This window comes from Planococcus citri, chromosome 3 (genome assembly GCF_950023065.1).
Source record: "Planococcus citri chromosome 3, ihPlaCitr1.1, whole genome shotgun sequence".
Taxonomy (NCBI): domain Eukaryota; kingdom Metazoa; phylum Arthropoda; class Insecta; order Hemiptera; family Pseudococcidae; genus Planococcus; species Planococcus citri.
The window spans coordinates 26,440,625-26,453,515 of NC_088679.1; the positions used below are offsets into that span (position 1 = coordinate 26,440,625).

The 12,891-nt window shown below is 33.9% G+C and overlaps 1 protein-coding gene across 9 annotated transcripts in view; it reads left to right on the top strand.

Moving 5' to 3' along the window:
- Positions 1-12,891, top strand: part of LOC135841990 (collagen alpha chain CG42342) — a 434,760-nt gene that overhangs the window by 365,263 nt on the left and 56,606 nt on the right. For all 9 annotated transcript variants that reach the window (XM_065359244.1, XM_065359245.1, XM_065359247.1 and 6 more), the window contains exon 2: positions 3,108-3,178. In XM_065359244.1, the coding sequence (XP_065215316.1) occupies positions 3,108-3,178 (71 nt within the window). The remainder of the gene's footprint in view (positions 1-3,107; positions 3,179-12,891) is intronic.

Sequence of the window (12,891 nt, forward strand, 5' to 3'; positions counted from 1 at the left end):
ATAATTGGTTAAATTCAGATTTTTTTTAATTTACAATTTTTTAACAAAATTTTAGAACCACAAATGCAAAAACCATTTTGCAATCAGCGATTGGTTGATGGCTTGTTTAACTTTATCATGGATAGGAAATATGTTACAAATATTTACCTGGGGATTGATACTTAGAAATACTCCTTAGGGAAGGAGAATTTCCCTACAACCTAACTAGCTCAAATGGGGTGATAGTATAGACGATTTCTAGCTCCACTACTCATCAAATCAATTAAAGTGAAATTAAAACACTTCGAAGAACAATATTTATACCCTTTTATTGGTGTAACATTTATGTAGAAATCAGCACGTCTTAAAGTACTCGTAGCTGTAATTTCGCAGGGTTTTCTGCTAATGTTGAGCCTTAGATATTATTTTTGAAGGCAAATTCGTAGGTATAAAAAGAAAAAAAAACTGGTTCGGATGAAAGGGGGGGGGGGTTTCGATGAAATGCGAGATACTCTGGAGTAGGTACCTCAATAATTGATTCAGTCACCGCAATAACATTCTACTTTTGTCAGGGCTAGCGAAACACTGCAAATTAATTCGTGAGGTCAAAAATAGAATACGTAAATAACAAATTTCCGATTTTTAGCTCAATTTGAAAATTTCTCATTTTCCGCCTTATTTTTGCCCTAATTTATTTTTCAAAAATTCACTATAAATAAAAAAAAAAAACTTTTAGCCCTTGAAATTCTGATTGATGGAAGTATTTTTGCTCATTTTTTCGACTTGGGATTGTTTGAACGTGAAATTTTTCTTCTAATTTCAGATACTTACTTCTCCTGTTGGAAAATGGAAAATTCCTGCTCACAAACCACAATTTTTAAATTTCTGAGCTTGCTTTTTATTTACTTAATTCAAGAATATGGGGGTAATAAACTTACTTTATCTGCTCTCACCTCCTCAACTTGCCGCAAGGCTTATATGAGGGGTGAGAGCAGACGAGGCAGAGCCTTAAAGCAAAGATTACAGAGTAAAAAATAACAACAGGTTAGAATAAAAAACTAGAAACTTAAGAACGCTTGTACTGAAATCGGTATATTTACAGAACGAATTTCATCAATTTCATCAGGTTTCATTTTGTATTTGCTCTTTCTGATTACTAGAGCATCGTGTAATGGTTGCACTTGATCGCATAACAAATACAACCTAAAACGTAGTTTTTTTGAAATATATATGAAAAACAATATTATTAAAAATCTTAATTTAAAAAAAAAAACTTTATTATAGTTTAATTAATTTTATAATTATTATATAATCATTTCCAAAATAATAGGTATATTATTTTAATTGAAAAACATAATATAATTAGTAAACTTTCTGATAGTCTCTTCCGAATATTTTTTGGATTCGGAAATAGGTATCACAAAGTAACGAGTAGTAGGGTCCCTACGGACTCGTCAGATTCAGGTCTGAAATTGCTTGGCTCGTAAAGATTCACACAAGAATAAGGCACAATAATGATGTATTTCTCAATTTCTGATTTTAAATGAACTTGGAAATGAGTTCTTAAACTAATTTTACTGATGTGAAATTTGAATTTGAAAAAAAAATATACCTACCGAATTATGCCAGTTCAAAATATAATACGGTAAAAATGCCAGATTTTTTTATGCCAGACATAAGGCTGTATAGATGGTTTCAAACTAAGGACTTCGTCGGTTTGGAGTTACGAAGTTGTGGCTCTATCACTTGACCCACCATTTCAATAGCATGATTACGAGTCTGTTCACAAAGTTTTGATGCGTTGTATTCATCTAGTGTGTTTTTTGCGCACTTAAATTTTTGAAAGAGTTTCAGCTTCTTTGGAGAACAAAATAGACAAAAAATCCACCTTGTACGTAGTTTAATCATTCATTTTTTTTTGGCCCAAACTGACTTTTACTAGGAACTAAAAAACCATCACGTTCAATTTGTTGCCCTATCGAAAGAAATTCACCCATCACAGGCTATGCCTACTTGCTGCAAAAACGTTTTCTTTAACGATGGTGGAATAAAAACAAAAGGAACATTATAACCGTATTATTGATATCGAAACTAATTTTCTGCAGAACAAGAAAGCACGAAAAAAATTAAAGAAGGAGAGAAAAAAACTTGGTAAAAAGTTGAAATTATGACCTTACCACGATAATCCGGCCAGATTGAGGAATGTTATTTCTCCGTTGCTTTTGCAAAAAACAACATTAATAATTAAAAAAAATTATAATGAAAAATAAAACTTTCTTATACAAATGTCGCCGGTTAAAAGATGGATTTTGACTGTACCCTAGTCTCCTCCTACTCCCCTTCGTACCTATTCAAAAGCCTCGCTAGTTATCTTTCTGCCATGCCGCGTATATAGTAATTGTTTGTCTTTTATTTAAAACTTTTCGACGTCTTTTTTCGTGAGTAAAACCTGCGCTATGCGGTAAGATTTATGACTTTGGAGGATTTTCTTTCTTTATGGTATCGATTGTGTGTGCGTGTGTGTGTGTTATTTTGAACGAAAATTATGTTCGGAGTTTTAGTTCTTACATAAGATGAAGTGAACCAAAGTACTGGAGCCGGAGACGAATAAAACTCGAGTGTATTGACATCTCGTATACGCGAGTATTTTCCTCCTTTTTCGACGACGACGTGAAATTTCGTGTCAAAATAACGAAACAAATGTTTAAAATGCGTTTTAAAGGGTCACGAGGGAGTTGGTACGATTTTGAAAGGAGAAAAAAAAAATACCCTGTTCGGTTTCTGTGTATAGTACGAGTATGTGTTTAATTCTACGAAATCAATTCCAGATTTATTTTTATCTCGTTGAGTGCTTGGCTACGTCTGTCTACTTTAACGGTGGAAAATCTCGTTTCATTGTTGACTATATAAAGTTGGAACAATTAAAACTACATAAATCACATTAAAAGACCATAATGCCAGAGCCCGCAGCTCGGTAATATAATAAAAAAATAATTTAACGTTATTTAATAAGATCATAGAGCTATACGCCGTCTTATTCTTTGTCGTGTATTACAAAATATAAACTTTTTATAATTGCATTATCGAGACGTTTTGTCAAATGTATTATTTTCTTGGTATTTTTTCAGGACCACCAGGGCCTCCTGGAAAACGAGGTAAAAAAGGCAAGAAAGGCGACCAAGGCGAGCCCGGTCAACCGGTAAGTGAGCCTCCATCAGTTGACACACGAGTTAACTGAAAATATTTCAAAGGCGGTATATGGTATATGTAGTTTAAATTCTATATCCGTATTTCCGGATATATATTTCCAAAACCGAGATCCATGCTTGGTACAGGTTGCGATGAGATGAAGGTGATGAGGGGGAAAAATGGAAAAGTACAACTATTGTTTGTACGTGTAAGATGCCTCTCCCCGATTGCCTCGTGGCCTGCGATACGTACGGTGAATTTTAAATCAGCCTTAAGCCGAAATAAATACCTCGTTTGGCCATTATCAAAAATGATCGGCCAAATTCGAAATAAATCTTTATTCGAATTTATCTTGGGCTCGGGCCAATGCAATCGCCCGAACGTTCGTATATTGACCGAACCATTATTAGAAATTACGACGTTTTGCAATCTCGCTTACTCTCTTTCTCGCACACTCGTTCTGTACGACTATACGTTGCCTAGTAGTTTTTTTTCTGCTCCAAATACTCGTAGTATGGTACTCGTACATGGAGTTTGAAAAGGTACGACTTTGGAACAGATTTTTTTTACAGCTTGTTTTTGAGTTATTATGCTTGTAGAAATTGATAATTATGGTGTAGAGAAGATGGAGAAAGGGGTGGTGTATTTTTCATGATTTTTATATTATGGTAGGTACTTGATATCCGTAGTTACTTTTTAAATTTTGAAAATTTATTTAGGACAGAAAATACAATTACAAATATGTAGTATCAAAGTGAGGTTACGTTCTAGGATTGGTTTCTCTGGGTAAGAGATTGAGGGACCATTCCGTGTCATTGGTCGATAAATTTTTGACCTGGTGTCTTTCAATTTAGCTCAATTTTACCTACAATGCTCTGCTGGTCCTCCAAAAATCAAGAAACATTCGTCAATATGTAATAATCTTCAGCTGCTGGAGGAAGGTGGGGGAGGGGGTGTCTGTCGTGAGCTGTGTAGGGATCATGTTAATTTTCAGAAATATACATAGGTACCTAGACCTACTACGTATAAATTTTATTGAATTTGAATATAGGGTAATAATAAAAGCTAAAAATTGGATGATATCTGTTTCATTGGAGGAGGGGGAGGGTCGTGAATAAAAATTGTCAATATATTTTCACCAAATATCACGGAAACCTTCATTCTGAATTGAAAGTCTACCTGAAAATTTTTAGTTCAGAGACCTTTCCGAAAAAAGTTTTCTTCACTTATCGAGAGATGGAAGTTGAAACTTCAACAGCCATCAAGCAAAATGCAAAGATTCTCATGCAATCAGTGGATGTTTGGTATGTACTTACTTACTTACAACGACGTTGCTTAACTTTACGTATTTTTCCTGCAGGCGTTGCACTTCAGTGTCCCCGAAGCATAGAAACTGTAAATGGGTAATTTTCAAAAATCTGGCGAATTTCTGTCCCTCGACAATTTCTGCAATTTCTTCTATAGTAAATAAGGTGTGTGATTTTTTTCAGAACTTGGTTCAATACCACTCGGGCACCCATTCGACCATTCAAACTTGTTTGACGTTCCCCCCCCCCCCCCCAATAGAATCAGTTGAATAGCTAAAAGTTCCCAGTCGTGGCTGTCCCAGCACATGTTTTTTTTTCAATCTCGTTTTTATGATGAAAATATGCATTTTATCCACAAAAAAAATGGTGTACAGTTGTTCTAAATGAAATTTTAAACATTTTGACGCTATCTTCACCTCAAAAAAGTCAAAACATTGATTAAATGGCCTGGGGGGGGGGTTCAAAGTCTGTCCCACAACTTTAGCGTCCATCGCCGTGGTCATTTTTAAGATTTTCTTTTACCGTGTTCAAAATATTTTTTGATGAAGATGAGTGTTGGCTACATTGCTGTGGGTGAATGATGAAAATGTCATTGCATTTGAAAAAAATGTAAAATACCTATTGATTTAGCCGGTCTAAAATTGAAAATGTAGTGAAATTATATCATGGTTCACATTCAATATCCATCCATCGCCGTGGCGCATTTTTTTTCGTGATTAGGCTTAGCCCTGATTTTTTCACTTGAAAACAAATAAAATATATTCGATGGCCAAGTACTATAACATCAATACATGGAACTTTTCCAGAAAACGTTTTCTAATTCCATATTTTAAAGATTCTCACAATTTTTTCCTACACTGGTGTTGTTCTCAGCGTGGGTATTTTATAGCCACGACGAGGACAATGAAGATGTAGAAAATTTTAAAAATATGATGTTAGGAAATATTTTCTGATGAATTTTTGTGTATATAATTTACTATACTTTACTCTGTGTAGTCATCGAATGTATTTTCTTTGGTATCCAGTCAAAATATCAGTTATAACAGCAAAAAAAAGGCACCACGACGATGGAAATTTTTACGCCGATGTCCCAAAATCTTTGAACCCTCTCCCCCCTCCATGGGAGATTAATTAAGGCCAATATCAAAAATGGGGCCAGGGGCATGTATATTTATAATTTCAATTTGAAGGTACTTAATGTTTTTTAGTAGGCATTGAAAAATGCCACTTTTTTTGATAATCACCCGGGATTAGTTTCTCTGGATAAGAGATTAAAGGACCATTCCATGTCATTAGTCGATAAATGTTTTGACCTGGTGTCTTTCAATTTTGCTCAATTTTACCTACAGTACAATGCTCGTCTGGCTCTCCAAAAATCAAGAAAAAATTTTCAAGGCTTCTATCTTCAGCTCCCGGGGTGAGGGGGGGGAGGGTTACGTTAGCTGTGAAGGAATTACGTTAATTTTGTTGGTTTTTGTGAAAGAGGGGAGGGGGGAGTCGTGAATAAAAAATGGTAATACATACGTAGAATGACGTTCACCAAATTTCACGAAAACCTTCATTCTTAGTTGAAAGTTCACCAGAAAATTTTAAGCTCTGAAGGTGACCCTGAAAGGGACAATGTGATCTCAAAGAGGGGACCTTTCCGAAAAAGTTTTTCTTCGCGTATCGAGAGATGTAGTAAGTTAAAACTTGAAACAACTGGAGAACAAAAAAATTGAAAATCTAAAGCAACCATCAAGCAAAATGCAAAAATTCTCTTGCAATCAGTGAATGTTATTTTACATACGTAACTGTTGATTCATTGAATACCTACATCGAATCATTTTAGTTCATGAATCTTCTATAAAATGATTCAAATCACGAATTTCGAATAATTTTGAGTTCTCGCGATCCGAATCAATACCTATATCTACCAATCGTCAATCATTAATGATTTAAAAATAAAAATGAACTTTTATTTTGTTTTTCCAATATCTACGGTAAGTATACTCTTCAAAAAGATGGAATTTTCGAATTTTGATTTTGATCAATATCATGACGAAGTTAATTGAAAGCGCGTTCTGTGACTAGAAAACGGAAACAGAGTAATGATCCAAATTGAAAGTGGAATTTTTTTGTTAAAAACGAAGAAAAAGCAAGGAAAAGCTTCCATGAATTGATTCGAGTCGAATTCACGAATCATACAATTTTTGAAATTACGAATCGTGGTATTGATTCGAATCTTGTTAGAATCATTTCCTTGACGAATGCTTCAAAAATTGATTCGGATATTTTTCAAGAATCAGAGATGGCGATTTACTGAGCAATTTACATAAAGTGAACGTAGGAATTAAAGTTATTGGTGAATTTTTAAATTTTTTTTGAAAGAATCCTGATAAAATGGGTTTTGAAAAAACCCAGTTTGTTGTATCTTATGCCCGCCCCTGTGTCCTGATCGATCTACTAGATACCTACTGCCTCCATAACGTGAGGTAACATTGGTTGCATACGTATCCCCTCAAGTGTACCAGTCCAAGCCATTGATGGGTTTCCTGATAGTTGCCAAAGTCCATTCGGGAAAACGAATTCGAGAAGCTGTTTGCAAATTCTACTCATGATTCACCCTGAAATTTGTCGTTTCCAATGATGCAGAAGACCGAGCGAACGCTTCCCAAATTAGTGCGAATATTTTCCAAAATTTGGCCCTACATTAAAGTGGTTTTGGTTGATGAGGATATTTGCCATGTAGTTATTAACGGGTTTCGAGGGGGAAATCATATTCCTATAGTTTAAATTATTGAGAATTTACTAGTCCCAATATTATTGTGCAGTTTAAAGAAGATTTCGTATAGGTATTTTAGTTTCTTCAAAAAGGGATTGAGCCATTTGCGAGCGATTGGATCGTAAAATAAACTTACTTACTTATGTACCTATACCTATTTTGTTTGGAATCGTTTTTCGTGACATTCGGGGTTGAGCCCCCAAACGATTTTTTTCAGGTTCTGGGTTTCGGAGCTTGGGCTTTCCATCAAAAATTTATTAGGTCTTTGGCTTGGATTGGGGCCCAGGAAACTTTGGGTTTGGATTTCAGGGCTCAGTGTCCAGGGCTTGAATGAAGTGTTCAGGGCTATTCCGGGGGTTTTCAGGGCTAGAAATTGAGGGGTTTCTTGATTTACAATTTTGAATGTATGAAAAATTATTTTTTATATTAATTTCACCATATTCAGTGATACATATATTGAACTTTCTTCCATGAGAAAAAAACGTAAAACGAATTGGAAAATGTTAGCTTGTAATAAAATTTTGCAAGTCCATTTGAACTTATGAAAATCAGTGAAAAAAATAAAAAATTGACCAAGGCCCCTTTTCCATGGAACCGCTTAATTTCAAGCCCTGAAAAGCCCCGGAAAGCTCTGAACACTTCATTCAAGCCCTGGACCCTGAAAGACCTGGACTACTGCCTTCATCACAGAACATCTCTCATTCAGCACGTACTTATTTACTTCTCATTCAGTTCATTTCATGTATGAACAGCTGTGTATTTTATAATACATACATCACCGTGGCGGCGAAATGAACGCTTTTTCAAAAATGACCTTTTTTCGGCGGCGGCGAAACGTCCGCGGCGAAATGTCCGCGGCGAAACGTCCGCGGCGAAATGTCCGCGGCGAAACGTCCGCGGCGAAACAAATGGTACCCAGGTATATGACTAGCTACCTAATTAGGAATCATGGTACGTTTTAAAACATCTGAAAAAACAATAGTTGAAAAATAAATTCAAAAATGACTTTTCATTTTCATAGAAAACGACTGAAAAAGAAGTGGAAAACATCTCAGAACTGAAGTCAATTTGAAAATTATGTATTTTCAAACAATGTTGAAAATTTAATGCCTCCAAGTAAAATTAGGTAGGTATAATTCAGTAACAAAAAAAAAATTCAATGCCTACCTACTAACCTACATAGCTAAACTTCATGTTTTAAAAATTCTAATAAAGTGTTCAGAAGACAGCATTTCATTCCTTTTTTTTTTTGAAAACTGAAAGTTTACAAGAAAAATTGTTTGCTTCACGACAAAATTGGAATGAAATCAAGGAAGATGTCGTAGGAGTTAAGTACAATTTTGAAGAAATTTCGTTTTGTAATTTGAGATCTCAAATTTCAAAATTAATCATACTTTCAATCAAAAACCTCTATAACATCTTATCCCATTTTTTCGCAATTTGTTGTGATGTGGAAATTTTTTCTTGTGAATTGTCAAAGTTTGAAATAAAAAATGAAATGGTAGTTTGAATAATTCTTTACTGTCCCACTCCCTTTTCAACTTATAACTCGGACCAGTTATTTTTTTAGTCGTTCCTCTCTTTCCCTTCTCACGCCAGTATCATCACATTCTAATCGTGTAATTGGAGGATTTTTTAAATACTTAAGTAATTGAATGTACTACCTAATGAGTTTCTTTTTTTGTGTTATCCGCATCAATTCATCTTGACTGCAGCAAACATTTTTAGATATTTTTTGTTAAAAACATTCTTGGATGTTTTGTCGAACAATGGTCATTCGAAGAAATGATTCTCGGGTATGTAGATTCGAGAAAATATTTTTCGGATGTTCGGCAAGCGGAATTTTAGTTTTCGGGTTGGTGGATTCGGGGAAATGGACGGTAACCTAGATTTCGTGTATTTTAGTTTCTTCCAAAAGGCACTGAGCCATTTTCAAGCGATTGGATCGTAAAATAAACTTACTTACTTATTTACCGGTTTTGTTTGGAATCATTTTCGTTGAACTGGGTATTACTAATACGCGTAGTAGGGTAATTGCACGTAGCTGAAATAAACTAAAAAATTAATTAACACAGTATTTTTTTTGGTCACGACTAGCTACGTAATTAGCAAGCACGGTACGTTTTAAAACAGCTGAAAAAACAATAATTCAAAAATAAATTGAAAAGTGACTTTTCATTTTTATAGAAAACGACTGAAAAAGAAATGGAAAACATCTTAGAACAATATAGTCAATTTAAAATAATTTTCAAATAAAATTTTGAAAATTAATACGAGTGAAATTAGGTATAATTTCGTTTTAAAAAAACAATTCAATACCTACCTACATCGCTGAACATCAAGTTTTAAAAATTCTGATCCGGTTTCGTTAGAATTCAATGCTCCAAAAGTGCTCAGAAGACAGCATTTCATTCCTTTTTTTTCAAACTGAAGTTTACAAGAAAAATATTTTGCTTCACGACAAAATTGGAATGATCTCGTAGGAGTTACGATTTCGAAGAAATTTCGTTTTGGAATTTTAGATTTAAAATTACAGGGGTTAATTGTTTTCCGCTGCTTGCACTGGGAAGATCTGGGCTATGAACTGTTCTGCCCCACGGAAAATGTTTTGAAGATGCGGTTGGAAAATCGCGACCATAATGTCATTTTTCTGAGGGAAAAAAGCCAGTTCATTAGGCTCATATAATAAATTTTTTTTTGAACGAAACGAACCAGTTTGAATAATTTCTTACTGTCTCACTCCCTCTATAACTTTGGTTTCGAAAGTATCTTAACCAGTTTTCTGTGATCTAATAGACATTGAATGGTCCTGACGTGAGATCAATACGAGTATTATTGCGTTATCATCATTAGGGCGGATCGCGAGAAAATGTATCGGAAGATTTTGACCAAATCTGGCTGAGAACTTCATTTTGAGTTGAAAGTCTCACCGAAAAATGTTGACTTTGAAGGTGCTCCTGAATTTGAATCGATTCCCCGAATATGTTTTTGCCCGACTACCAAAATCTCGAATCAGTTTTCCCGAATGACTTTTGTGCTGTTTTATGATCCCAAATGCTGAAATCCTGAATTATAAATACTCGAAATTGAGAATCCCGAATGTGGCAAAATCTGCAGTGGATTATATTTTTTAATTTTTCTCCCTCACCTCCTCCCCCTTCAAAGTTTTCTCAGAAGTACTGGAAATCAGGGTGCCAAACTGTTCTGCTGAATGGAAAATTGATGAATTTTCTTTACCGAGCTCACAGCATGTCCTAAAACTCTCCCAATCAATATCTCAAGTACAAAAGATCATTTGGGAATTTTTAGCAAAATACACAATTTATAATTTTGAAAATTTGATATAACTGTTTCAAAGGAAATTTCAACTCGGGATTTTGGGCTATTCTAGAGCCTCTAGTGTTTTTTTTAGTCGTTCCCCTCTTTCCCTTCTCACGCTAGTATCATCGCATTCGAATCGTGTAAATGGAGGGTTTTTTTCATACTTAATCGAATGGACTACTACCTAATGAGTTTTTTTTTCTGTGGCATCCATATCAATTTATCTTAACTGCAATAAAAATTTTCAGGTATTTTTTGTGAAAAAAATTCTTAGAAATTTTGTCGAACAATTATCATCTGGGAAAATATTTTTCGGTTGTTCGGCAAGCGGAATTTTAGTTTTCGGTTTGCTGGATTCGAGGAAATGGACTGTAGTAACCTTAAATTTCGTGTATTCTACTTTCTTCTAAGGGGCACTGAGCCATTTGCAAGCGATTGAATCGTAAAATAAGCTTACTTACTTACTTATGTACCGGTTTTGTTTGGAATCGTTTTCGTTGAGATGGGTATAACATATTGTACTCGTACGTAAAAAAATTCAATACCTACCTACATCGCTAAACTTCAAGTTTTAAAAATTCTGGTAGTGCAATAATTCAATGCTCCTAAAGTGCTAAAAAGACCGCATTTCATTCCTTTTTTTTAATTTTTTTTTTTATTTTTTTGAAAACTGAAAGTTTGCAAGAAAAATTTTTCTTTTTACGACAAAATTGGAAATGAAATCAAGAAAGATGTAGGAGATAAGGACAATTTTGAAAAAATTTCGTTTTGTATGTAATTTTAGATTGAAAATTACAAAAGTCCTGATAAGATTACCCAGTACTGATTTACCTATTTATGTGACTTCAACTCTGAAGTTTTGAAAAATTCAAAACGGTTTATGATTAATGGAATTTTGAGCTCAGATATCGAGTAAAAGTTCGAAATTTTATCAAATCCTTCACTTGGAAATTCAGTTTTACGCCTCCAAAAATGTAAAGAAATACGGTATCGAAATTTTCTCATAAATGGAGAAATTTTCGTTTTGGAAAACTACCGAACTTACTCATGAGTGCGGTAAGCAAATACGATAATTCTAAAGTAAAATTGCTAAGAATTGTTGACATTTTCGCATTTCTACTCAATTTCTATTTTACTTGTATCCAAAATGAATATTTCTTGAAATTATAAAATCATAAAAATCTAATTAATTCTTGAAATTTCAGTAATTTACAGTATTTTCTCTAAATCTCAAGTTTCAAAATTAATCGTACTTTCAAAATCAAAAACCTCAATGACATCTTATCCTATTTCTTTCCAATTTGTTGTGATGTGGGAATTTTTTCTTGTGAATTGTCAAAGCGTGTAAAAAAAATTAAATGCCGTATTTTGAAGCGTTGAATTTTTTCTTTGTGGAGATTGAGAAAAAATTGAGAATGAAAGGCATTAGATACAAATCTGTACTAACTCGACCTTTTGCCTACCTAATTCAATTTTGTTTCAAGTACATATCACATTGTAATTTTTCAGGCAAACGTTTTCTTGGTTTTTAAATTTCTCTGGTGTTCTTCAATGGGGCGTTGAAGGGGTCAACTTTTTTTTTTATGAACGAAACAATCCAGTTTAAATAATTTCTTACTGTCCCACTCCCTTTTTCAACTCTATACCTAAAGGCTCTGACTTGCATGTTTTCATCTTGTATTTCGTGATCAAATAGATATTGAATGGTCCTGACGTGAGATCAAATACGAGTATTATTGTATTATCTTCATTAGGGCGGATCGCGAAAAAATGTATCAGAAGATTTTGACCAAATTTGGTTGAGAACTTAATTTTGAGTTGAAAGCCTCACCGAAAAATGTAGACTTCGAAGGTGCTCCTGAATTTGGAAGATTTTGTGTATTTTAGTTTCTTCCGAAGAGCACTGAGCCTCTTGCAAGCGATTGGATCTTAAAATAAACTTACTTAATTATGTACCTACCTGTTTTGTTTGGATACGTTTTGTCGATCCTAGTTTTAAGTACATGTAGTTGCGTAATTGCACATATCAAAATACACAACTCAAAAAAATTGAAAAATTGATTGATGTAATATTTTTTTTGGTCACGACTAGCTACCTAATTATCAATTATGGTACGTTTTAAAACAGCTGAAAAAACATTAATTCAAAAATAAATTCAAAAATGACTTTTCATTTTTATACTTAGAAAACGACTAAAAAAGAAATGGAAGACATCTTACATAGAACTAAAGTCAATTTGAAAAATTATTTTCAAATAAAATTTTGAAATTTAATACGAGTGAAATTGGGTATAATTTGATGACAAAGACAATTCAATACCTACCTACATC